Source organism: Octodon degus, unplaced genomic scaffold (genome assembly GCF_000260255.1).
Source record: "Octodon degus isolate 3935 unplaced genomic scaffold, OctDeg1.0 scaffold00025, whole genome shotgun sequence".
Lineage (NCBI taxonomy): Eukaryota > Metazoa > Chordata > Mammalia > Rodentia > Octodontidae > Octodon > Octodon degus.
Genome location: NW_004524601.1, coordinates 810,570 through 836,970, shown reverse-complemented (window position 1 = coordinate 836,970; position 26,401 = coordinate 810,570). Strand labels below are relative to the sequence as shown.

Below are 26,401 nucleotides of genomic sequence, written 5' to 3'. Positions count from 1 at the left end.
CGCGCACGTGGGAAGCACACATTTGCAAAGGCAAGGCAATGCCGCGCACGTGGGAAGCACACATTTGCAAAGGCAAGGCAATGCCGCGCACGTGGGAAGCACACATTTGCAAAGGCAAGGCAATGCCGCAGCCGGCAGCGCCTCTCCGCAGAGCGCCCGGCCTGGGAGCGGGCGCCGATCTCGCCGTGCAGGGCGCCGGCCCGCGGGAGGGGGCTCGCGGCTGGCGGCGGCTGCAGGCCCTCCTCCAGGCCCACTCCACCTCCGTGCCCCTTCCCTCGCACATGGACAGCCAGTTCTCCCAGCACAGCTTACGAAAGGGCAGCCTTTCCTCCAGCGCAGGTTTTTGGTCCCTTCCATCCCAGGGCTGGACGTAGCTGGGGTTGTTTCTGTGTCCCCTGTCCTGTCGCACTGACCCTCATGTCCGCTTCTGTGCCAGTATCGAGCTGTCTTTGTCACTGTCGCTTTGAATGTAAGTGACAGCTGGGATGGCGTTTGCCTCGCGCTTCCCTCTGCTGCTCAGGGCTGCTCTAGCTGTTCTGGACTGCTGCTGGCTCCAGCAAGGCCTGGTCTGCTTTCTCCACTCCTGTGAGAAAGGCTCTTGGTGTCTTCATCGGGATTGCATGAAGTACGTGCATCAGTTTGGAAGCACGGCCAAGCTGACAAGACTGGCTCTGTCTGTTCAGGAGCAGGAGCACATTTCCACTGCCCCACATCCTCTTCGGCTTCTTGTTTTAGGAGTTCTATGGGTTTTGTTGTAGAGGTCTGTTACTTCCTGATTAGGTTAATCCCTAAGTATTTAAGGTTTTTGAAGCTATTATGAATAGTACTTATTTCCTAATTTTCTGGGTGAGTTACTAATTGGAATACATGAACACTGTTGATCTCTGTGTTGATTTTGTGTCCTGCCACACTACTGAATCCATTCATCAGTGCAGGAGTCTCTGGGGAAGTTCGTCACGTCTCTGTTCGTCCCTGCTAGCTGCCAGGAATGAGTCTGGGGTGTGCTTTCCATTTCAGTTCCACCGAAGAACTGAGAAGTATCAGCATTAGATCACCCTGAAGATTTTGCAGGCTTCCATTGGGAATTCATCGGGTCCTGGTCTTTTCTTTTCTTTTCTTTTCTTTCTTTCTTTTTTTTTTTTATAAAGGGAAGCAACTACAAAAGCTTTATTTATTTGTTCAAAGTAACCAGTTCTATAGATGCAAAACAAACAAAACCCAACAACTCCCCCAAATACTACTTTCAAAACTGATATAGTAAACCTGATGTTTGTTAGAATTTTTTTTCCACACTAGTAAATCAAATAAATGATGTAAGTTCTTGAGCTTCATCTTCTGGACAAGAATGTGAAGTTAGTCTCTCTTCATAAAAGGCAATTACGATTTGAGGACACTTCATATTTGCCTCTTTTGCGAGCACCAAGTCAGCCTCATCTGAATCTTTCCATTTCATCAGAAACATCAATTCTCCACTACTATCTGTGGCACCAATCATTCGTTCAGGATCAAGACCTCTAGCAAAACCTCTAGGTTTGTCAGCAGCACCTCTTTTTTTCTTTGACTTGCTGTCATCAGATTCACTGGCATATAAAGATTTTCTTTTCTGTACCATCCTTTTCTTTACTGGCTTTTCGTGAATTATGAAATGCTTCAATTAACTCTGGACAATCTATATTTTCTTCAGGCTCCCGTGTCTTGTCAGCACCTGTAAGTCCCTTCCACTTCAGAAAATACTCCACCTTCCCATTCACTATGCATCAGTCCAGTACTTTTTCTACCACAAACTCTTCAAGCTCTGCTTCCTTAATTTTTTTTCTTTTTCTGTTTTGTTTCTTTCCCATTTTTTGCAATGTAGTTTCACTGGAGGCCATTTTTTACTGCAGACTTGAGCTATTATTCACTGTCTGGGATTCTCCATCATTGGTCCGCAGTCTCAGCCTGCGCGCCTGCAGCTCCCCTCGCCTACCTTTTCTCTTAGCTTTCTGGGATGAATCTGTTTCGTTCGAGGCATCTTCTTAGATTCAAGAGCTCCTTTTTCTTCTTAGAAACAGCCTGAAGAGCAGGTCACAAAAATATGGCTCCATAAACCCAATGTACATCAATGAATCCACGTGCTTCCCCGCGTGGCAGGCTTCCCAGCGGGTGGGCGGGGCTGCAGGCCTGTCTTTTCCTAGTTGAGAGGTTCTTGTTACTGCTCCAGTTGCTGTCACTGGATTATTACTAGTTCTCAACCTTGACAGTGATTTCACCTTTTCATTTCTAACTGCATTGATTTGGGTCTTTTCTTTCCTTGTTTTTTGGGTTTTGTTTTGTTTTGTTTTGTTTTTTTGCTAAGATTGGCTAAGATTTGTCTATTTTATATATTATTTCACAGAACTTTAATTCATTAATTTTTTAGTCTGGACTTTTGTTAATTTCTGCTCTGGCCATTTGATTTCCTTCCCTCTACTAGCTCTGAACCTTGACTTCCTGTCTTTCTGGCGTGCTCAGACATACTGCTGTGCCGTGTATTGGAGTTCACTCTTCTTCTGATGTGGCCATTCACAGCTATAAAGTTGCCTGGTAGGACTGGGTGCCCTAATTGTGTTCAGTACCTTCTGGTCTACTGCACTGAAATTATCATTTGACTATAGGAACTGTCCCATTTCTTCCTTGGCTTCTTTCCTGTGACCCACTGATTTTTCAAAATGGTCCTGTTTAATCTCTGTGTGTTTGCATAATTGCTGTGGTTTCTTCTGCCATTGAGCTCCAGGTATATTGCACCCTGGTCTGATAATGTGTATGGAATGTTTTTGGTTCTGGCATATTTACTTAAGCATGCTTTATAAGCTAATACATGATCTATTTTGGAGAATGTTTTATGTACTGCTAAGCACGATGTATATCCTGTTGTCAGTAGATGGAGCACTCTGTAGATCTCTAGCTGTTCTGCCAGCAAAATAGCTCAGCAGACTAAAGCACCAGCTTAGGCAAGCTCAGGGACTGTGGTTCAATCCCCAGCACCACATACTGCACCAGCCCCGCCCCCAGGGTGGGCTGAGCAGGCCACAGAGTAATCCCAGCACTGGGGAGGCTGAAAACAGGAGAATCACTAAGAGTCCAAGCTGCGTAGTAAGACCTTGTAACAACCAAATACATTTTTTAAAATCTTAGCCCTGTTCTATGGTGTGGTCCAACTCTGGTACTTGTTGGGGCTTTTGTCTAGTTAATCTATTCGTGATCCTGTGGTATTGCAATCCCCTGTGATGACTGTTTCGATGCTTATGATGTTTCATGTTCAGCGATGTTTATCTAATGAAGGCAGCTGTGACAGGGTCTCGTGTGCATGCATTTCTAATTACCTCTTCCTATTCAGTCATTCCCTTAGCCGACTTGTAGTGATTTTCCATGCTTCTCTGCTCAGCTTTGGCTTGAAGTCCACTTTGTCTGAAAACAGGATAACAACCACTGCTTGTTTGGGGGCTTCCATCATACGGGTTATTTTCCGTCCTTTAATTTGTAGCTTATTAATTTCCTTTTGAATTAAATGTGCTTCATATTTATGATCATACTGTTGGGTTTTGTTTCTTGATCCAACAGCCAATCTGTGCTCTAGATTAAGGAGTTGCTATCATTCATGTTGAGAGTTGTTACCGAAAGGCTCTGACTTATTCCTGCCACTGCATTGCCTTCCTGTTGCTGCCCCCGACCCCCCACTTCCATCTGACTGCTCCCCCATCTAGCATGTTCATTCCATTAGGTTGTTGGCACTGTTGGCTTTGTTGTCTGTTATCCTTGAGGTGTTTTGTTCTGTTTTTGTTTTTTTGGTAGGCATGAATTTCTTAAGGTGCTCCTTTCATGAAAACAACTTATTTTTCCCTCAATTTTCAAAGACAGTTTTCAGGGTATATTAGTATGATTTGGAAGCTGATTTCTGTTCAGAGCTTGAAACACTTTGCTCCAGGCTCTCCCAGCTGTTAAGCTTTGTGTCAAGAAGTCAGCCGTAACCCTAACAGGTTCATTTTTGTGAGTTACTGCTTATCTCCAACAGCTTCTAAGATTCTGTCCTTGTGCTAGGCTTCGGGATTCTGACCATGACATGAGCATCATGGAGAAGTTGTGTACTGATTATGGGTATTTTGGGTTCCACGTGCCTTGATTTTCTGTATGTTTCCCCAGACGTGGAAGGTTTTCTGCCATTATTTCTCTGAGTAGGTTTTTATGTCATATGTGCCGTCTTCTGCTTTTTCACCAGTTCCACTTCATCTTAGATTGAGATGAATCATCCTTGCACCTCCTAGCAGCTGTTGGACCCACTTTCCACCTTCCCTTGTCACTGCCCAGGTACCTCTGAGGATACAGTCACCTGCATCAGCCCATCTTCTCCTTCTGCAGTCTTCACTTTGGTCCCTTCTTTTCTATGTTTTCAATAGAAGCTTTCCCACCTGGGTTTCTGTTTGGCACTTGCTGTGGGTTCTGCTCCTTTGCTAGTGACCATTCATGCTTGTCATCGCTTTGTTTAGCTCAGCTAGCTTCTAATCAGCGTCTTCTAAGACCACTGATTAGTTTGAGCTCCTTATCTGTTTAGTTAGCTCATCTCATCTCTGAGCTTCTGAGCACCTTATGACCCCTTTCCTTTTTGCCTCCTTTCCTTTCAGTCATCTTGTGCAATTTAGTTCTGTAGGTCTTGATTCCCCCCAGTGATGTCCCATGGGTCAGCTTTGGGGAGCTCGGAGGTCTTGAGATCTTCTGTCGCCTTGTTTTCTCGCAGTGTAGGGGGGGGTGCGCACGCTGAGGGCTGGGGGGTCTCTTACAGTGGGGAGACCTTCCAGTGCGGTACTGTCTTTAGTCAGTGCTTCCCAGCCATGTTTCTGGGCATGGCTAACCATCGGCCAAGCTGGGGCACAGGGGTGGCTATGTGCATGTCCTGGGCATGACGTAAGGGAAAATCCCAGTAAACTCACAGAAGTGTGTGCCCCGCATCCTACCTGCTGTGTCTGGGCACCAGGGCCCTGTGCACATTCAGTGGCCCTATCATCAATGGGAACAACTCCCCCAAAGAAGGACACAGAGGTGGATCTAAAGAGGTAGTGTGGCCTGGTCCTGGAGAATGCTGGGGTTGTGAGTCCCAGCCCTGCCTTGCCACCCACTGGGCAGCTGGATCTGGCCAAGTCCCTCCTCACTAGGCTCCTTGGCCCTAGTGCACTCCTGAAGAATCTGGACCAAGTCAGTGGGTCCCAAAGCAGCCAGTGGTCAAACTCAGCTGGGAGCTTGAAACTGGAGTACCTGGGCTCCTCCTCCATCAAACACTGAGCTGGACTTTCCAGGATGGGCCCCTCCCCTCTCTCCACACCGTGACCTGAAAGAGTGTCTGGACCTCGCATTCTCCCTGTTCCTCTAAACAACCTGAAGTGTGCCTGGAGATGGACTCGTGTGGGTCCCATAGGCTTTAAGTTAAGCTCCACGCCCAGGGAGGAAAGAACAAGTGTGCACAGGTGGGAGCTCTGGACAGTCAGTTCCAAGGCCCCACGCGAGGGCCTGGCCGGAAGGCAGACACAGATCTGCCTCCAGGGCTGTCAGGCTTGGGGCTTCCTGTCTGCAGCCTCCAATAATGGCTTTCTTGTTCAGAACAGAAGAAAGAGAGGTTGGCTCCATGAAAAATTGTTTGTCCAGTACATTAAGCTGACCTCACAGCAGCATTCAGCCGTAGTGCTTCCCAGACTGTTACGGTTGTTCCCTCGCAGGCAGCAGCTCTGGTCCACATCTACCTGGACGGCTCAGTCTTGCTGACTCATGGCGGCTGTGAACTGGGACAAGGCCTTCACACCAAAATGCTCCAGGTGGGAGGAGACGGGACTAAGAGACGCTGGGGAGGGCTGGGGGAAGCGGGTGTCGGGCTGAGGAGATAAACCACTGCTCCAGCATACCAAGGAGCCCAGCACATAGGTCTTCTGAAAGCCGTGGTTCTAGTTTTCAAAGATAAAATACTATTCAATATTATGACAACTGCTCAGAGCAATAATGTGTCCATCCAGATCCACAGAGAGATGTGATGTGTTTAACCAGAGAAAAAAATTACACTCAAATTCAAAGTCTACTGAGAAACACACTTCACAGAGCTGGCCAGCATGTACACTGATTCAAAGAAGTGTGTATCTCATACTGTTGAAAAAACAAGGGATTATTGCAACAGGAAAAATTCCCTTCTTTAAATATGAAGTAAGAATTTTTTTAGTATGCCATTTGAATAAAAAATGTATATGTGAGCCAGGCATAGTGGTACACACCTGTAATCCCAGCACTCAGCAGGCTGAGGCAGGAGTGCTGCGAATTCAAGGCCAGCCTGTGTTACACAGCAAGACCTTGTCTCAAAAACACACACACACATGCACACACGCACACACACACACACAAAATCAGGTATGTGAAACAAAGCCTCTCAGTGAGAATAGAAGATTCTTTATGGAAGGAATATTATTTAATAATAGAGTTCTTGGGATTAGGAAATATTTAAAATCCACAGGGCCGGGCTGGTGAGATGGCTCAGTGGTCTAAAGCACCTACTTAGAACAAGCTAAGCTAAACAAAGCACAGGGACCCCGGTTCAATCCCCCAGCACCACATGCCAGCCAGCCCCGCCCCCTGGTGGGCTGAGCTGGCCACACACACACAAAATAAATAAATAAATATTTTTTTAAAAAAAATAAAATCCACAGGGCCTTTTTAAATATACTGTCACTCCTTACAACCAAACTCAGTGAAGGAAACGTGCCCCGTGACACCATCCACAAACCACAAACTAAAGACAAAGCACAAAGCACAGCACAGATCCCCTGAGGACCCAGCACTGCTGGGGCGACACGCCCCTGGAAGCCAAGTGTTATCTTCGCGTAGCCCTCTGGACCCAGCTTCCACCTTTGTCAGGTGGCAGGTGGCAGGACAGTGAGCTTCACAGTCTGTGCCTTTGAGAACGGAAATGGGTTCACTTGGAACGGAGGCTTGAGGCTCACGAAGTCACCCATTTTCCCTGGCAGGTGGCCAGCCGGGAGCTGGGCATCCCCACGTCCTACATCCACCTCTCAGAAACCAGCACCGTGACAGTGCCCAACGCCATCTTCACTGCGGGCTCCATGAGCGCAGACATCAGTGGGAAGGCCGTGCAGGTCACTTGCCCTCAACTGTCAGCCACCCAGAAGGAAGGGAGACCCGGGGAGGCCGGCTGCAGCCTCTGAGCCATGGCAGGTCCCAGTCAGCTCTCGCCTGCCTGCTGGGTGCCATGCCATGTGGCTGGGGCTCCTGGTCCCACTCTGTGACATGTGAAAGCTGCCCGTGGCACTCTCTTGTCTCAGGAAGAGGCAGGAGGATGGCAAGTTTAGGGCAGCCTGAGTAACTCAGGGAGGCCTTCCCTCAAGATGAGCAATGAACAGGGTTGAGAACACAGCTCCGGGGCAGAGCCCCAGGTTCAATCCCCAGTACAGGAAAAATGTTCTCTTACTCTCCCTGTCTTTTATCTCTGATGTCTTTTCAAACATTTATTTCTAGAATGCCTGCCAAATCCTGATCGCCCGTCTTCAGCCTGTCATCAGGAGAAACCCTAATGGGAAGTGGGAAGAGTGGGTGAGTGTCCCTCTGTTGTCCCAGCCGGGCAGAGGCTGTGAGGGACAGGCCAGCACCCTGGTGGTGGAGCAGCGTTTTTGCTCTCTGTTCTACAACACAGAGGAGGCGTCTGTTCAGGAGACCTGGCTCAGAGCCACGCACCGCTCCTGGGGCTATCAGATGGGCCAGCCTTGGTTTCTCATCTGTGCCAGGGGTACACCGAAGGGCCACGCTGTTTTTCATAGTCTATATTGCAGTTGCCTTCAGCATCATTACAATTACCACTTCACCTCCGTGTCTGCCCCCACAGGCAAACTCAGGCAATCCTGCAGTGAGGTGGCAATCAAACTGCAACACAATGTGTAGAAACACCTGTGCAGCCTCCTGTGTAGGGCCTTTCCTTGATTTCCCCTTTTACTAGCATGGGTTAGCAGTGTGTACCAACAGCATTTGTCCCAGGACCCACCTGTGTCCATCCCATGTACACCAAGTACACACATGTGTAAATACGCCTCTCCCCTCTTATGAGGCAAGAGATGTGCAAAGCAGGAGTCGCTCGTGGCCAGTGGCCATTGCGTGCCCTCCAGGCCCAGCATCCTCCAGGCATCCAGCTCACAGAAGGCCGGTGTGGGTGCCAAGCTACCGCCCCAGAAACCAGCAGTCCTGGAGCAGTTTTCCTGCCTTCCCAGAACTACTGCCTCCTGGTAATGAGTCATCTCTTTCAGATCAAAAAGGCCTTTGAGGAATCCATCAGCCTCTCAGCCACCGGGTATTTCAGGTAAAGCTGCTCGGCCCAGGCTGAGCACATGGCCAGGAAAGGCGGGGCTGGGCAGCCTGGGCTCTGGAGCAGCAGCCACTCAAGCGGGAAGGACTTGTTGCCAGCACACACCCGGGAAGTAGGCCCAAGGGCAAAGTGCGGGGTCTCCTTGGTGGTGCAGCCTGCAAGAAGACACTGTCCCCAGCCCTACCATGTGGATCCACCCACTGGCCAGGCTACCCCCGGTGACAGGAGGGGCAGGGGACACCACCTTCACCCTGAGTCTCTGCAGAGGCTACCAGACCAACATGGACTGGGACAAGGAGCAGGGGCACGCGTTCCCCTACTACGTGTATGGAGCAGCCTGTGCCGAGGTGGACATCGACTGCCTCTCGGGGGCCCACAAGGTGTGGTATGCATCCAGTATGACCCTGTCACAGCCCCACGGCTTCCGATAACTAGCCTCTGCCAGTGACTCCGTCCTCCTCCTCCTCTCGCACAGCTTCTGAGGGCAGATATCTTCATGGATGCGGCCTTCAGCATCAACCCCGCCGTGGACATTGGGCAGGTGGGTGATTCCAACCTCCCCTCTCCAGGACCCTGGTCAGCGCCTGGGAGGTGGGCACCCAAGTATTCGCATCACTGTGTTACACGTGCCTCCACACACGCAGTCAATGCGCACACCCTGCGTAAGTGCAGAGACTACCTCCATGCAGCTGTCTTCTAATGTAGAGTTCAACCCACCCCACTTCTGAGATGGCCTGGCCTTTTTCTGGGCTTCTTTCTCAGCACAGGACCTAGTCCACCTCCTAGCTGGCCAGGAAAGCAGAGATGGGGTTCTGGGCTGAGATGGGGTCCTGAGAAGGGGTCCCCTGGGCTGAAGTGGGGTCCCAGGCTGAAATGGGGTCCATGGTCCCCAAGTAGAGATCTGGAGCTCAAGAGGCTATCCTGGCACCAAACTCAAGCAAAGAGCGGCTTCTGCCTGCCAGCCACCTCCCTCCTGTACCGCTGAGGGATCAGGTTGCCTCTTCTGAGCCCCTAGTCCTCAATCAGAGGACTGTGTCCACTGTTGCAAGCTGTAGGCCTTGGTCTCCCCAAGCCGTGGGCCCCTGTAGTGCCCCAGGCCCAGAACGGCACCATCACAGCCCTGTGGATGGGCCCTGGAGTCCAGCCCAGGTCCATGAAGCAGCGAGCAGCAGCAGCCCATGCCACCTCCCCCTCCACCTCCTTTCCTCCCAGCAGATCCCACCCCACCCCACCCCCCCCAGTGATGCAGAAGGGTAAGGCAGGAAACCTTAGGACCAGGAAAACCCCATCAGAAGAACAAAGAAATAATAGCAGCAGATAGTCCTTGGTCTGTGATTCCTTCCTGTAGGGACAAGCCTTGTCATTTTCTAATTTAGCAATTAAGTTTGCTTACCTTATTTCAAAACTTGAAGATGCAATAAGACAAGCTGGGACTCCCTTCCCACACTTACGAACTCTGGGCAGTGCTCTCCGCAAAGGGGACCTCTGCCTAGAGTGCAGCACCATGGTGTAGAAGCAGCCTGGCAGCACGTGCCTATTGGGGTGAAATGTCTGCTGCAGATCGAGGGGGCCTTTGTCCAGGGAATGGGGCTGTACACCACAGAAGAGCTGAAGTACTCCCCAGAAGGTGTGCTGCGTTCCCGCGGCACGAATGACTACAAAATCCCCACAGTCACGGAGATACCAGAGACTTTCCGCATCACCCTGCTGCACTCTCAAAACCCCATAGCCATTTACTCCTCCAAGGTGAGCTCGGTGTCCATGCGGGCTGCCTGGGGCTGCGTCTTAGTCACTTCTCTCAGTACTGGGACAGAATCTCCACAAATCTAGAGGCTCTATCTGGAGAGGGTTATCAACTCACAGTTAGGAGTTCCAGTCCTTGCAGGGTCAGCTGCCTCCGGGGAGGCTGCCAGCAAGGGGCCTGGTGGAGGGGAGCTGCTCGCCTCAGGGCCCCAGGAAGCTGGGTAGGAGGAGGGCCAGGAGGGAGAAAATCCTTCCGGGCCACAGCCAGAGCCACCTCCAGCCACGTCCCTCCTGACAGTGGGCCCGCTTACACCACCATCCAGACAAGGAGGCTTGGGTTCTGCTGGGAGTCTGAGCCACAGCCATCCTCCTAAGGAAAGGCTCGGCAGCGTGGCTCACTCAGCACAGACCTGTTCCTCCAGCCCTGGAATCCGGATGTCCCAGATGGAGCCTGCCGCACTGCATTCTTCTGGTCCTTGCTCCTGGGCACATGGGTGGCCGCCAGCTTCACCCGCATTCTCCCCCCACACCCATCCTGGCCTCTAGAAGGACGCTGGCTGTGTGGACCAGGGCTGCCCCAGTGACCTCTCTTTACTCAGTCACCCCTGTGAGGACCTCCTCTGCACAGTCACTCTGGAGGTGCTGCAGTCAGGACTCTGGCAGATGAGTTCTTGGGGCACCCTGGGTGCTGGCTCCCTGGCTGCAGATCCCAAAGGAGACAAGGAAAAGGAAAACAGGCCCAGGTGGACTCCTTACTCCCCATGGAGGAAGGAAGCAAACCCAAGTCCAGTAGGCAGGGCTGAGGAGGGGCTGGCCCCTCCATCTGCGAGGCCCAAGGCCACCACGAGATGCCTGAGCACCTCCTCTCCACCCCGGCAGGGCCCCAGCCGCTTGGAGATGGCAACTGCCCTGAGGCCTCGCAGCCAGCACAGCTCAGGGCCCAAAGCACAGGGGCAGGAGGGCTCTCTTCTGGGGAGAGAGAGCGGGAAGAGGCCAGTGCGTGCATGCGTGTATCCTGTGTGACAGTGTGTCCATGGCTGTCCTGAGTGTGGCTGTGAGCCTATGCCCACCAGCTCAGCCTGCACACCACTGGCCACGTGTCTCCTCAGGGCCTGGGTGAGGCTGGGATGTTCCTCGGCTCCTCAGTGCTGCTGGCCATCTGGGATGCAGTGGCCGCCGCTCGCCAGGAGAGGAGGCCGCACGAGACGGCTGCCCTGTCCCCACGCAGCCCAGCCACCCCCGAGTGGATCCGGATGGCATGTGTGGACCAGTTCACCGACATGGTACGGGCTGGGGGAGGGTGGCGGCTGCCAGGCAGGTCGGGCTGTCCCACCAGCACTCGGCCTGCGCCCTCGGCCTCTGCGCTCCAAGGCCCAAGAAGCAGGGAGCCTCCCTCACCCCAGCCACAAAGCCTTCCTGGTTTCAGACCCCAGAGGACGCATACTGGGCTGGGCTGCTGCATGGAGCGGAGAAGGCTGCTGCTTCCGGCATTTTAGGAAAATGCAGGGGCTGGTGAGATGGCTCAGTGGTCTAAAGTACCTACTTAGAACAAGCTTAGCAAAAGCACAGGGACCGCTGTTCAATCCCCCAGCACCACATGCCAGCCAGCCCCGTCCCCTGGTAGGCTGAGCTGGCCACACACACACACACACACACACACACACACATAAATAAATAAATAAAATTAAAAAAAAAAAAAGAAAGAAAAAGAAAATGCAGCTGACGGCGCATGTGGGGTTTCTGTCTTTGTTGTGGTTTTGGTTTTTTGAGACAGGGTCTCGCTATGTAGCCCAGACTGGCCTTGAACACACTATGAGGCCAGTCTGACCTTGAGCTTGCAGAGACCCTTCTGCCTCAGCCTCCGGAGTGCTGGGATTGTAGGCATGCACCACTCTGCAGACTCCACCTGATGTTTTGGCCTCAGTCACCAACAGTGCTTACCAGAAATCTAACCTGGTCAACCCCACTAACCTAGAAGTTCTTGTTGAGCACATTAAAGTGGTAACTTAGATGGAAACAGCAAGCCCCGGCCGCACGCTTAGACACAGCAATCACACGACTGGGGACCCAGGTGCATTTGCTGCAGTTCCAGGCGCAGCTCGAGCCATCCTCAGCAGATGCCCTCCCAGAGCTGCTCTCCAGCCTGCACAGCAATGGTGCAGCTGTGGAGCACACTCTGCCCCTGGAACACACGACACCCAGGCCCTTTGGGACGGATGGCACAGAGCACTCAGGGGCAAGCTCGTTCAGTATTCATGGTGCCTGTGCTCAGCCCCTGGCTCCAAAGCCCAAACAAGCAAACATCCACTTGAGGGAAAGAGATCTGTAACTAAAGGGGGACAAATGCAAGCCACACAGTTCTGATGAGTGAGGTGGCCGTCATCAACTTGTTTTTTCCTAAAACTGTCATTTGTCTCTGAGCTGTAACATTTGTCATACCGTAGCTTGTTATTAACAACTATCTTCCTACACTTGGTCTCTTCCAGATTCCCAGAGATGACCCTTCGACATTTACGCCTTGGTCCATCTGTGTGTCTTAATTCTGTGTTTTCTGGAAATAAGGATACAAAGTTGACCTCAAAGTCTCAAGCCAGAACAGACAGGCGGATGACTGGCAAAGATAATGTTAGCAGTTGTCAATGATTCCCTGTGGTTTAAGTCGCTGCATATTCCCCACAAGCTGTGGTAAGCTGGAATAAAACCCCAGTCCACAGATGTGTCCATGAGTCCGAGGTGTAAGTGTGCCGCGCTTGGAGGGCTCTCTCAGTGGGGCAGAAGCCCTGGGTTCTGGTGCTGGCAGGAGCCAACCGTACCACCCACGCCCCCTGCAGGCTGGCTCGGTGGCAGTGCCCACAGGGAGGCACCAGGCAGGGGTGCCTGAGGGACACTGAGCCCCAGGTCTTGGGGTGATTGGGCCCAGACCCTAAAAAGGGATCGATGCTCCCATAGGACTGTGGGGTTCTCTCCAAAGCTGGAGGTGCCTACTGCCCCCGGTCCCTGTAACCCCAGCCTCACACCTACTGTTCAATGCTGCCCAGTACTGCAACAAGTAGAGGCCTTGCCTCGTGGGGTCACCTGGCCCAGAGTCCGACACCGTGAGCTAAAGTGAACCTGTTTCTTTCCCAAGCACCAGTCCTGGCCTTTGTGTCACAGTGGGCCCCCACAGGTCCTGTCATCCACTAGGCCCAACCCCAGCATCACAGGACAAGACAGAGACCTCAAATGGCTCTTGGGTCCCTGGCATGGCCTCAGGGCTGAAAGAGAAACCAAGGTTTCTTCCCTTGGCCATCAAAGTGGCACAGAGTTTTTGAGGCTCCTGCGCTGTTCTTGCCTGCTGCTCTCAAGGCAAGGGGACAGCAGCCCCTGGGGGCAATGGAAGGCACTCTTCGGGGCCAGGGCATCTGCAGGCATTGCCTTGCGAGTGTGGACTGTGGTGGGAGGACAGCGCGCAGAACTGCCTCTCTGTGAGGCCACAGCAGGAGGGAAGGTGGGCGGGAGATGCACAGTCAGGGTTTCCTATGTGAGAGAGAGTGTGTGTGTGTGTGTGTGTGTGTGTGTGTGTGTGTGTGTGTGATCGCCAGCATCCTGCACCCTCACCCACATACACCCACGGTGGCAGAGAGCACCGCACATGGGCTCACCGAGAGGTTTGCCGGGAGTCCACAGAACACAAAGAGGAATGGCTCGCAGAACCCTGTAGTTCATGGGCGAAGATGGGAGCCTCTGGTAATGCAGAAGTCACCCTCTCACAAGACACATCTCCGAAGCCCAGCAGTCTACAATTAACTGAGGGACTGAGGTGGGGAAGAAACTATAAAACCACACACATCAGAGGGTCGCAGGGCCAGGCTGTGGGGTGGGGAGCAGAGACCCTGGGCTGCATGCTCAGCACCACAAGTGCCTGGTAGCAATCCATCGGGAAGCCAGGCACAGGCACGATGAATCGGGGGCTGGTCAGTCTCCTGCGCTGCTCGTTGGACGAGTGCCTGTGCTGCCTGACCTGAAGACCTTGCCACAGGAGTAGGGTCGCGTAGGGTGCAGCCTTGAGCCTGGCCAGCCCACGAGAGGCCTCGAGCTGAGGCCAGCTGTCTCCCCAGCTCTTGGGGACATGCAGTGGCTTGTGTACCTATATTTTGTTTCATAAGAAGGGCTAAGTGCAGGGGCTTAATTTTTTTTTTTTTTTTTTTTTTTTTTTTTTTTTTTTTTTTTTTTTTTTTTTTGCGGAACCGGGGATTGAACTCAGGCCCTCGCGCTTGCTGGGGAAGCTCTTATTCCACTGAGCCATCCCCCCGACCCCTTAAATTTGTTTTTAAGTGGTCTGTGCTTTGAAGCTATGGTAAATGGAAATTTTACTTCCATTTTTATCCACCTATTGAGATGGTAGCAACATCTGTTAATTCTTCAGTATTTGTTGCATCAACCTCTAAATTATTTCCTTCTCCACCTGACATGGTTTGGGGCTTTTGCAAGGGGAACAATTCAATACAGGACACATTTGATAAGATTATTTTATACTGAATCACTCAAAGAACCACAAAGAGTGTAGTAAATCTGTCCATACACTAAAGAACAAAGAACCCAGCCAAGGGCCTGGATTCCACAGCAATATCCTGTGTGAGTCCAGCTGAAAACCTAGAGCTCACAACGCCTCCCACAAGTCCACCTGGAGGCCTAGACCTGCGACAATGTCTTGTGCAGGCCCACTTCGCTGATCTACACTGCAAAGGCCCGAATGTCAGTAGTGGAAGGCTAAAAAGTCTGTGCCAGAGGGGTGAAGGATCTGGGCCAGCAGGCTGAGGGATCTGAGCTGGACCCAGAAAACAGTGCTCAAGGTAAGCACCGGAGCTCCCCCAAAGGGAGCAGCCATGCTCAGCCACAGTGTGGCCCCGAGCTCCTCCAGCGGTGAGGAGAGCCGAGCTCCCATCAGGAAAGCCCATGCAACAAGCTTCTCCAGGAGGCTGAGCAGGGCCCAGCTTCCCCTCCCGAGCCAGGAAGCGATGCCCCCCAGAACGATCGCCATTCTCGGTGACAACAGGTCCCAAGCTCCTCCAGCAATAAGAGCCGCCAAGTTCACCAGGAAGCCGGCATGACAAGGTCCTCCCGCAGAAGGGCCCAAGAGGAGCAGCGGCTTCCAGCAGCTCCAGCAGCTTCTCCAAACAGCCTCCCACCAGCCTCTCGGGCTCTGCCTCTCACGCTGCTGGCAACAGCCCTCAGGTGGCCCTCCCACACCAGCGCCACGCTGGTTCAGGTCAGCTGAGTGTCCAAGTTGACCACCAGCCGGCAGTCCACTGCACCACCAAACGTTTATGTCAATCTGTTCGCTCACTTTCATTATTTTGCTACATCCGGTACAACCTCCTAGCGACGCCTTTCTGTATTATTATGTAACGTTGACTAGGAAAAAAGAAAAGATACCAAATCCCTCTCCCACACGCAGTTGCTGGCCCAGCCCCTAGCTCCCTGGCCTCCACCCGTCTCCCACTGGCCTCTCTGGCTCATCCCTGTAACCCCTCGAGCTCTGCCAACATGACCCAGTCCTGCACCGCTGGACGGCGGGGCGGCGGGCGGCGGGGCGCCTTCCTTCAGACCCTGCTTGGGCCGTGCGGTGCCCTCCCAGGCCTCTGTCCACTGCAGCCCACTGCCCGCCTCACAAGGGAGGATGACGTCACCATGCGGCCGGGGGCCTAGCTGCCCTCTGTCCCCTCAGCCCTGTGACCACTGTTTCCGGAGCAAAAACTTGCTCTCCCAGCCTCTGCCCTTGAGCACTGTCGGTATGCCCTTGGCATGGTGTCAGGTGACAGAGCTGGGGTGGCCTCCTTCAGCTCTGGCAAGGGCTCTGTGTCCTTCTGTTCACAAGACGCTCCTCCCTCTCCCTCCTGCCGCCTCCCCATGCTCCTGTGCTGGGTCCCGACTCCCAGGCGACTGCAGGGTGCAGAGCCACCTCTGTGCCCACCCAGGTCTCCACCTTGACCACCCTCACCTGCTCTCCTCCAGCACTGTCCATCTGTCCATGCAGTGTTTCGGGGAGCAGCACCATGAGCCCTGTATCCAGCTGGGGCAGACATCGTCCCCCCAGCACTCCTTCATGTGCCATGTCCCTGGGTTTCCAGGGCTGTGTGGCAGCAGCTGGGCAGCACCTTCTCTCCCTCGAGGCCCACGCTGCAAGCCTGGGGCCAGGCACCACAGCCAGGGGGCCCCAGGAAGAGTTTACCTGCATCCTCCTGGCTGTGGACTCAAGGTGCCCAGGTTTGTGGTGACCACAGTGCTCACCTTGGCTCCCATGGCTATGCTCTCTTCCCTCCCTCAAGGCCCTCTCTCAGACGATGCCAGTTAAGGGCTCAGGGTTGCCTGCTCCCCCAGAATCTCACCTTAACCTGATCAACCTGCCAAGACTCAACCCCCTGGAAGGCTAAGTGACCGGGTTGGCCACGACACAATGCGTCCCTGTAGCTGTCTGTCTCCTGCATGCTGCAAGGTGACTGCAGTTTAAGTCCTGGGCTGTGTGACCCTGACCCATGGCCCCACACTCAGGTGTAGGAGCAGAAAGCTGGCGCTGAGACCCCTGCCTCTGCACACCCACCGGATTGGACAGGAAGGGTGCAGCTGCCCAGCACTGAGGACACCCAAGTGACGACAACCCCCCAACCAATGTGTCCGTGCATCCTAGACCCTGGCTCCCAGGGTGCTGGTGTGAGGACCCCTTCCTCAGAGCCCAGGCTTCCCAGGCCTGAAAGAACCGGGAATGGCCCAGAGGCCCAAGGGCACTCAGAGTAACTGCCCAGGCCCATCGTGAAGAGCCTGCCTGCCAACCCCACTCCACCCGGGAGTCCAAAGAGCCCAAGATGAAGGCAACAACTACCCAGGGGCACCAAATGCCCCCTGGCTGTCCCAGAACCAGAGCAGGGTGCATGCTTTTCCCAGGTTTGTGCCCCTGCTGTGGGGCGGAGCCACCTCTGGCATTGTTCACAGTGGCTAAGGAAGATTGTGTGAACCTAGGCTGTTGTGTAACAGCTTGGCCACACCTGGGCTGCCACGTGAACTGCAGCTTAGAGAAGCAACATGAAGAAAGGGCCTTGCTGGGGACAGAGACAGAGGCTTCTGAGGGATCCCGGGGCTGGGGGCCTGGGAAGAATTCAGGAGGACACCCAGAGAACAGAAGTCACTGCATGTCGCTTCAGTCTTGAGTGGGAAAGGGCAGGACTGCATCTTACCCGCCCGCCCCGGCACCTGCTGGCTGGGCTCCTGTTGTTGATCTGTTTACCCTTCTTTCCACCTGCGGCTTCCTGCACAAACCGGTTGGTGCAGCGCCACCTCTGCAGGTGGCTGGGGTCAGGTTCCAGCGCTGGGCTCCTAATCTGAGTTCTTGTGCACTGTCCAGCATGAGGCCACGGCCCCGTGTGCTCAAGCTGCTGTCCGCATCAGCGCCTGCTTCCCAGCATGCTGACAGTTTGTCCCTGAGACACCAGGGTTGAGGGTTTTCAGCCCAGTGCTCCAGCTCGGAGAGGAGCAGTGGGTGGGGAGAGTAGTGGATCTTCACAGAACCCCAGCTCAGAGGCACCAGGGCCCCTGCTGCTTCTCCTCAGCTTTTCCCCTCTGTCTTGGTGCCCTAACCAATGCCCACTGACCCTCCAGGCCTATTGCCTTCCCAGAGCAGCCCCAACTTGGTCCTTCTGAAAAGCCCATTTGCTTAATGCTAGGGAACTGCAAGCACTGGAGAAAAAGTGCCTGTGTTGTGCCCCAGCCCTATACGTGCCCCGTGGTGAGAGGCCATCCCTGCCACCCCATCCCACAACAACACCCCCAGGAAAGCAAGCCACCTCCTCACTGGAGCCTCCCCCCGGCGCCTGTGTTACTAAATGAAGAGCAAGCACAACTATGGAGTCTTTCTGAGGTCACATAAGGGGCTGACAGTGGGGAAGAGGAAGGATTGCTCGCTTGTCAAGGGAAAGACGGGCCCTTGCTGGGGCTCACGTGGCAGCGGGCCTGGGACACAAGCTGAGCCCAGCCAGTGCACGAGACTCATGTGCACAGCTGGGGACAGCACAGTGCCCATGCCAGGGAGCACTGGGGCAAGGGGATGGAGCAAGTGGCAGCACGGGTGCCACCCAAGTGTCCTGCTGCTGGGCCAGGGAGCAAAAGGGCTCCAGGCTCTCCTAGGTTGAGCACAGGGTGATACCGGGGAGGAAGCTCCCAACCCAAAAGGTTCCTAGACGAGTTTGTGCTCTCTAAAACCGAAGAATGAATTTTGGGAACAGCAGACGTTAAGAGCAGAATATATTTATTGGGGGAAAGAAAGCTCCAGTCCAAGAGAGGGACAGCAGGGGGGCCTGAGCAGGTTGTCCCGGAATCTGTCTTTTCCAGTGATGTTTATAGAGCAAACCCATGTGGTGAAGTGGGTCTAGAGTGGAAAATATGGGAACTGACACATGAGTGAGACAAAACTGTGGTCAGCCAATAAGGTTACAAGCTCCATCGCTCCGGTAAAATTGACTAAATTCAGGGCTGATTAGGAAAGTGAGTCACGTAGCAAGCCGGCATGAATACAGAACCCGGGCTTTCCCTGTAGGAGACTGGGTCAGTGACTCTCTCTGGCTTCTAGGTGATTGATACCTATTTAGAATCTTACTCCCTCATGCCCATCCCTAGGAAAGTATGTGGCTGCATTTGTTTACTCATTCATCTTTAGGTCTGGCCCACAGTAGGGGTCCGTCTCTACCAAAGATGCAAAGTCATCTTGTCTTCTGCACTGTCTCCTTGAGGTCCTGGCCTTGTCTGACTGCCTATTATATTTCTATCTAACTTAGCCATCTGCAACAAGGGAAGTAGAGGCCATGTGGTCCTGGGCGCTGTGGCCTGGACGAGTATGCTCTCAGGGAAGCTCTGGCTCCCATCAGGACGAGGCAGCCTGGGATGCTGAGGGCCTGGAGGGAGGAGAGAGCGAGGCTGGAGTGGGAAGGTGCCCAAGGAGCCGGAGGTCCCTGGCGGGCAGGCAGGCAGGGCTGGCTGTGCAGAGCTGCGCAGACCCTGTGCCCACAGCCTGACCCAGGGTGCATTGCGGCTCAGACTCCTCCAAGGCTCCTGGGGCTCTGCTTTTGTTTTGCCATAGTGGGCACTGAGCCCAGAGCCTTCTCTGACTGACAACCTGGCCCTGAATTCAGTTTTATCCTGAAACAGGGTCTCTTCATTTCCCTAGGGCTGGACCTTTGGTCTGCCTGCCTCAGCTTCTTGAGTCCGGGGATTACAGGCATGCGCCACCACACCAGGCTCCACACCTCCTTACCACGCGTGAAATACACACACCCTCATATCAAGCCTTCTCCAGAACACAGAGACCCATGTGGCTGAGGACCACGGCACTGCAACTACAAAGCTCGGACTTGAGTGTCAACTGTCCCCAGAGGCGAAGCAGGGCCCCCGAGCCATGACAGGGCAGTCACCTGTCACCACTTGTGGGCCAGGTCCCCACAGCCTGAAGACCCACAAGATGGAGTACACAGGGCACAATGTGCAGACACTGGTGAGGGGCTGTCCTCCTGACAGCACTGCTCTTGAGACGGCTGGGCCCCACCCCACTCCCACTGTAGGGAGGGACAGCAGCTGCCCTGCCCCCTCACCACCACCCCCAGGTGACCCCGGGAGGAAGGAGGCAGGCAGCAGCTCAGGCCAAGAGGGTGGGACCTCAGGTTGGGCTGGGCCCCAGCTCAAAAGCCAGAGCCGGGCATCGCCGCGGCTGCCTCCTGCCCAGCTCCTCCAGCCCTTTGCTCGCCTCTTGGCCAGCACACGCTCCGCCTAGGTCATGCCTGCCCCTCCAGGCTCCGACGAGCTGGTTTTCTTTGTGAATGGGAGGAAGGTAAGCACTGTGCAAGCCAGGAGCCTGGGCCCTGGCCGGTCCCATCAGCGGCCACCTTCTCAGTGCCCTGCAGCTGGAGGGGACAGTGTGGACACCACAGGTGACAGTGGGCACTCACGGGGGGTGGGGAGGTTCTGCCTGCCTGAGTGGCCCCACTCCAGAGCCAGGCTGAGGCAGGGAGGTTGCCCAAGAGCCTGTCTGACCCTTGAACCTAGGAGTGCACAGACACAGCCTTCAAAGTCTTTCTCTTTGCTGAACTAATTTTCTATCAAGTCCCCATTCTGCAGGGATGGCCGGGGTCAGCTGTGGCCAGCCTGGTCCCCTTCCCATGGGTGCTGGCTCCAGGGGGACCTGTGTCCCCTTCTGATGCCACTACCACCCCCAAAGGCTGCCACAGCCTGCATTTGCTGCTCTGCCACACAACCCAAGGGACCAGGCATCTCCCCTAGCCCTCAGCACCCACTCTGGCTGGGTGACACCACCCCCGCCGAAGGCCCAGGAAGGGGTGGACACAGGGCCTCTGGGCTACCACCTACCTTGGCCTTCTGCCCAGCCTCCTCCCAGGCTCTGGCTGAGCACTCACCCCACCACCTTGGGGGGAAGGGGTGGCCTGACACCTGGCCCCCTCAGGCCCCTTAGGGGCTGCCAGGGCATCCATCGGCCACTCTCCCTGTCTTACCGTGACCCTGAAGCCCACATTTTCACCAAAGCCGCTCCCCCAGAGTGTCTTACAGATGCCCCAACTCTTCCAGCATTGCGCCCTACGGGCCCTTGGCTGCACACACACACACACACGCATGCACGCACACACGCACATGCACACACACACACATGCACACACGCATACACAGGCACGCTCCCAACCACACAGAGAGCCATCCTGCCACATGAGCTTCTCAAGGCTCCTACCCTGAGCCGGCTTAGACACCCAGGGCCTGGACGGCAAGCATGAGCAGGTCAGGCTGGGGCCACAGCCGGCCCTTGTCAGCCCACTCTAGCCTGACACCCTGTCCTGACCCTGATACAGGTGATAGAGCGGGATGTGGACCCAGAAGTGACCCTGCTGACCTTCCTGCGAAGGAACCGGAGCCTTTCCAGCCTGGCTGTCTGCGGGACTGTGGGTGTCAGGGTGAAGGGGAGGAGGTTCCCCCAGCAGCTTAGGGGTGACTCAGTGGTGTGAGAGAGACAGAGCCTTCACCCAACGCTGCCCTGTGTCCCTGTGCCCAGCATGTCCTGCAACATGCCCTGTGACAGTGGCTCCAGGCAGCCCTTCCCGAATGTTTTCCCAGTGTCAGGAGAGCTGGGTCTGAGCAGAAACCCCTTGTGTGTCCTGCCACCCCTCCCTGTGCAGTGGCCACATTGTCAGTGGCACATGACAGGTCTCCCAGAGAGGCAGTGAAGTGACAGAAATGACACCCAATAGCCTCTGCACAGGTTCTATTTAAAGGCCTAGGTGGCTCCTGATTAGTTGTCAACACTTGAAAATTATGAAATTTAATATTTAAAAGGGTGAAGATGCCCTTGACACTTCTCATAACAAAGGGAAGGTGGCCAGCTGGGTGGCCTGTGACCCTCTGCCCTGTGTAGGCCATCGCCCACACACGGCCTCCTCATGACCTTCGGGCTCTGCTTGACCTGCACAGCTGAGCCCGACCGCAAGCAAAGCCCACCCAGTGGTGCCTGGAGCCCCCTTGCAAGTCTGGTGGGCACACTGGTGCTGCACGCTGTGGATACAGCTGTCCGAGAGAGGAGCAGCAGCTGAGGCTAAGCTGTGCTTGGGGTCCTCATGGCCAGAGCGCAGGCGTGGGGAGGGGTGCTCAAGCAGGTCTGAACAGGGCCGCAGAGGCCTCCAGAGAGGCGTGGCTACGCTGTTCAGGGTGATGCACAGAGTGGCTGAAGTGAAAGACAGGGATGGCAGAGCCCTAGGGCCCCACACCGCCTCCTGGTCAGGGAAGTGCTTCTGTCCGGGGGTTCAGGAGGCCCGCAGCTCCCCAAGTCCTGAGAGACACAGCCGTTTCCTTGACGGGCCCTCCAGTTGGTCTCACAGGCACGAAGTCGGCCTGTGGAGGAGGAAGCTGCGGCGCCTGCACCGTGATGCTGTCCCGGCTCGACGTGGCCTCTGGGAAGCCCAGGTAGTGCCAGCCTGGCTCCCACACAGGAGTGGGCACAGGGCCTCATGCCTGGTCTCAGGCCCAGAAATCCCATGGTGCCTGCCCTGTGCACCACATGCGATAGGTCAGGGAGACTGTGGGCCTCCGGTGTGCCCAGTGCTCTACAGATGAGGAAACTGAGGCTCTGGGGTGCCATGGGATGAGGACCGGGCCGCGCTTTCTGTCCCTGAATGAGCTTCTACTGCCTGCCAGGACAGCACCTGCCCAGCAAGGACCCAGGCCAGTCCTAGAACTTGGCTCCCTCCTAACCCCCAGCATAAATCAGGGTCAACTTCAGAGCACAGGCCAGCATGCGGGACAGGGCCTGAGACAGAGTGAGCAAGGTCTGAGTATGTGGGTTTGGGCACAGACAGTAGCCTGGCTGAGGGCTGGGGAGATAGCTCAGTAGAATGAGTGGAAGGTCCTGAGTTCAATCCCCAGTACCGCAAAAAAAATAGCAAGCAGTAGGCTGGCTGTGTGTCCAGTGGGTTCTAGCAGATGTCCAAGCACAGCCTCAGTGACCACGGGGTCACCCAAGAGCCTGCACAGGGCTAAGAGCAATCTTCTGAAGTCAGGACATCCCATCTCCCCTCAGGGCTTCCCATCCTGGGAAAGAGCAGTGACCCAGCTGCTGGTCCAACCCACCCCATCTCCCAGACTCTGCCCTGGGTTCTCCCCATCTCTCACAGACATGTCTCAGTCACCGCCTGCCTGGTGCCCCTCTGCTCTCTGCACGGGGCAGCTGTCACCACTGTGGAAGGCGTGGGAAGCATCAGGACCAGGGTCCATCCTGTACAGGTAAGCAGGACCCGCCCCCTCCTTCCTTGTCGCCTCAGCCTCCAGGTCACCTCGGGTCGTAGAAGCCTGGATGCCCAGGCACTGGTCAGGGCAGCGCTTCTGCCCAGGGGTCCAGAAGGATGCTGGACCCTGTGGGGTGGTCACCTTGCTGTGTTTTATACCGACAAGGTCAACAGGGTCACCCAGATACTGACGACTTCTGTCAGCTGTGACACAGAAGGTGTCATACACAGGATGACAGAGGGCAAAGCGGCTCTGCTGCTAACAGGATAAAGCGGTTCTTCCTGCGGGAGCAAGTCCCCAGAGTGAAGTTAGAAGGGGCAAGTGGAGGCTACTTAGCGTGGTACAGTCAGCCCCACATTTGGCCTGTGCTGGGCAGCAAGCACGACACAAGCTGGTGAGAGAGCTGTCAGCTCCCGCCACCGTCCCGGGATGCAGAGTCCAGGACCAGAGTGCCCAGCGCGGGCCTTTGAGGTAGGAGGAGCTCAAGGCTCTGGCTTTACCATGAGGTTCAAAACTGATCCTCCGGCCAAGGTGAAGGACAACAGTGCGTTCCCGGCAGGGAGGCTGGATGCACCGCAGCAGGGCAGGAACCTGAACCCTGGACTGTCCTACACTCCAAAGCCAGAACCAGGTGCTCCGGGTGCACCCCAGGGCCGGACCCAGGGGCTCCGGGTGCTACTGTTCCCAAAAGCCAGGGCAGCCAACTAGAAATTCAGGTTCCCAAGGAGGAAGTTTGGAATGAGGCGTGGCTAGGCCTGCCGGGCAGGGACTGAGCTTTAAATAAGCGGGCCTGTGAGGCAGCGCAAGGCGTGCAGGCCGTAGATGGTCCCGGTCCATGAGGGAGGCTGGACAGGGCAGTGTGAGGTGCTGTGTGTGAGGCCTGCATGTCCTCCAGGTACAGCTCCCCGGAGAGCCTTCCCACCCCGACAGGCAGCACTGCCATGGACAGGACAGTGACCTTGCTGGAGTCCCCGGCCTTGCCATGACCTTGCTCTCTGCCGCAGGAGAGGATCGCCAGGACTCACGGCACGCAGTGTGGCTTCTGCACGCCCGGGATGGTGATGTCGCTGTACGCGCTGCTCCGCAACCACCCGCAGCCCTCCGAGGAGCAGCTTCTGGAGGCGCTGGCGGGTGGGTTGGCTGAGGGGCCTCAGACGCACCGCTCAGCACAGCCGGCCGCCACAGTCCCTGGTGCTCACCAGAACGGCTGCAGCTCACCCCAGGCCTGCAGAGCCCAGGGCTGGAACCTGGCCCTTCCCCGCCAGGGACCCAGACTCCTTCTTCAGGGCCTCTGATCCCCAGGATGCCTGCAAGTGCCTCAACTAGGTGGCTTCGAACCAGGGAAGCTCACTCTGCCACAGTGGGGAGATGCAGTCCCTGAGCAGGGCGCAGCAGCTGGGGCTCCGTGGGCTCCGAGGAGGCCCTGCTCGCCCGGCCGCATCCCTGGTGGCCTTCTTGCCTTGGGCATGTGCTGCTCTCCCTGCACTAGGATGCTGGCCCTGGATGCAGTGGCCTCAGCAAGCACAGCCACCTCTGACCAGTGCTGCAGCTGCAGAAGGGCTGCTCCCCAAAGGGCCATGTGCATCAGACCCAGGCTGCGCTGCCCGGGGGCTTCTGTAGCAGGTCACAGGCCCCACACACCCTAGTGGCAATGCTCAGGGTCACCTTGGTGACAACCACAGACAGGCTCCAGGCAGCCAGCCCAGGTTCCTTCTCTCTCTGTCTCTCTCTGTCTCTCTCTGTCTCTCTCTGTCTCTCTCTCTCTCTCTCTCTCTCTCTCTCTCTCTCTCTGTATCACTGTCTCTTTATTTCTTTCAGTCTCTATTTCTGTCTCTGTCTCTCTCTTTTTCTGTCTCCTCTCTCTGTCTTTTGTCTCTCTCTCTTTTTCTATTTCCTCAATCTCTCTCTGTGTCTCTGTCTCTGTCTCTGTCTTTTTTCTCTGTGTCTCTGTCTCTGTCTCTCTTTCCCTCCATCTCTGTCTCTCTCTCTGGCTCTGTCTTTCTCTGTGTGTGTCTGTCTCTGTCTATCTCTGTCTCTCTGTCTCTCTCTGTCCCTGTCTGTCTGTCTGTCTCTCTCTCTCTCTCTCTGTCTTTGTCTCTCTTGCTGTCTGTCTCTCTGTCTCTATCTTTCTGTCTGACTCTGTCTCTGTCTCTCTTGCTCTCAGTTCTCTCTGTGTCTCTGTCTCTGTCTCTCTCTCTGTCTCTGTCTCTGTCTCTGTGTCTCTGTCTCTGTCTCTGTCTCTTTCTGTCTCTGTCTCTGTCTCTTGCTCTTTGTCTCTCTCTCTCTCTGTCTCTGTCTCTCCCTCTGGCTCTGTCTTTCTCTGTGTGTGTCTCTCTGTCTATCTCTGTCTCTCTGTCTCTCTCTGTCCCTGTCTATCTTGCTGTCTGTCTGTCTGTCTGTCTGTCTCTCTCTCTCTCTCTCTCTCTCTGTCTTTGTCTCTCTTGCTGTCTGTCTCTCTGTCTCTATCTTCTGTCTGACTCTGTTTCTGTCTCTCTTGCTCTCAGTTCTCTCTGTGTCTCTGTCTCTGTCTCTCTGTGTCTCTGTCTCTGTCTCTCTCCCTGTCTCTGTCTCCGTCTCTGTGTCTCTGTCTCTGTCTCTTTCTGTCTCTGTCTCTGTCTCTTGCTCTTTGTCTCTCTCTGTCTCTGTCTCTGTCTCTCCCTCTGTCTCTCTCTGACTCTTTCTATCTCTTTGTCCCTCTCAGACAAAGTCTTCAGAGTCCCCACCTTCCCCATCCTTCTGGCCCCCTCTCCACCACTGCCTTCCCAGCTCCCGGGTCCAGGCACCCCCTTCCTCCCACTCTATGGCCCTCAGCCACAGGTCCCCAGCCTGGCTGCTACCTCAGCCTTCCAGATGGACTCTGGCCCACTGCCTCCTCCATGCCTCCCCTCTTTTGTCCTAGGGTCCTGAGGTCCCCAATGTCACCCCACAGTGGGGGACATAGTTCGCAACATGCAGGTTGCTGTGCCACCCCAGACACTGCACCCATAGAGTCAGGGCAGAGCGGGCGGGAGATGGCTCAGTAGAGTAAGTGCTTGCCTGGCAAGCAGGGCAGAGCCAGACCTCACCACCTCAGGACCCGGCCGTACACGTCTGAGCACTCCCTGCCACCAGGGGATGCATACTGGGGTGGGATGGCTCTGTGTCAAGCACTCACCTAAGGCGTGCGAGGCCTGGGGTTCCATCCACAGCACCAGGAGATATGTGGATGCAGAGATGGTAGTGGGCACATAGTCAGACAGACGCAGAGACATAGACACCTGGTAGATAGCAGGTGCAGAGACGCAGATATAGAGAGGTGTGGCAGGCAGGTGGCCCAGAAATCATAAGAGAGACACATAGACACGGGTAAGTGATAGATCACTGATAGATAGTGACAGATACATGACAGAGAGAGAATAGAAAGATGGAAGGAAGGAAGGAAGGAAGGAAGGAAGGAAGGAAGGAAGGAAGGAGAGAGAGAGAAAAAGAAGAAAGAAGAAAGAAAGAGAGAGAGAGAGA

General features: G+C 55.0%; 2 protein-coding genes across 3 annotated transcripts in view; both read left to right on the top strand.

Annotated features, from left to right (window-relative positions):
* The window catches only part of LOC101571960 (aldehyde oxidase 4), a 47,044-nt gene extending 34,246 nt beyond the window's left edge, over positions 1 to 12,798 (top strand). Inside the window, exons 27-35 of the mRNA XM_004628601.2 lie at positions 5,724 to 5,819; positions 7,014 to 7,142; positions 7,522 to 7,596; positions 8,301 to 8,353; positions 8,625 to 8,739; positions 8,835 to 8,900; positions 9,920 to 10,105; positions 11,212 to 11,385; positions 12,589 to 12,798. Coding sequence (XP_004628658.2) covers positions 5,724 to 5,819; positions 7,014 to 7,142; positions 7,522 to 7,596; positions 8,301 to 8,353; positions 8,625 to 8,739; positions 8,835 to 8,900; positions 9,920 to 10,105; positions 11,212 to 11,385; positions 12,589 to 12,642 — 948 coding nt within the window. The 3' untranslated portion in view covers positions 12,643 to 12,798. The remainder of the gene's footprint in view (positions 1 to 5,723; positions 5,820 to 7,013; positions 7,143 to 7,521; positions 7,597 to 8,300; positions 8,354 to 8,624; positions 8,740 to 8,834; positions 8,901 to 9,919; positions 10,106 to 11,211; positions 11,386 to 12,588) is intronic.
* Positions 12,799 to 19,825: 7,027 nt separating this feature from the next.
* Positions 19,826 to 26,401, top strand: part of LOC101570622 (aldehyde oxidase 2-like) — a 56,773-nt gene continuing 50,197 nt past the window's right edge. Inside the window, exons 1-5 of one of the 2 annotated variants that reach the window (XM_023712382.1) lie at positions 19,826 to 19,952; positions 20,980 to 21,037; positions 21,988 to 22,084; positions 22,792 to 22,900; positions 23,908 to 24,034. In XM_023712382.1, coding sequence (XP_023568150.1) covers positions 19,899 to 19,952; positions 20,980 to 21,037; positions 21,988 to 22,084; positions 22,792 to 22,900; positions 23,908 to 24,034 — 445 coding nt within the window. In that variant the 5' untranslated portion in view covers positions 19,826 to 19,898. The remainder of the gene's footprint in view (positions 19,953 to 20,979; positions 21,038 to 21,987; positions 22,085 to 22,791; positions 22,901 to 23,907; positions 24,035 to 26,401) is intronic. The other variant, XM_023712383.1, reaches the window with a different exon arrangement.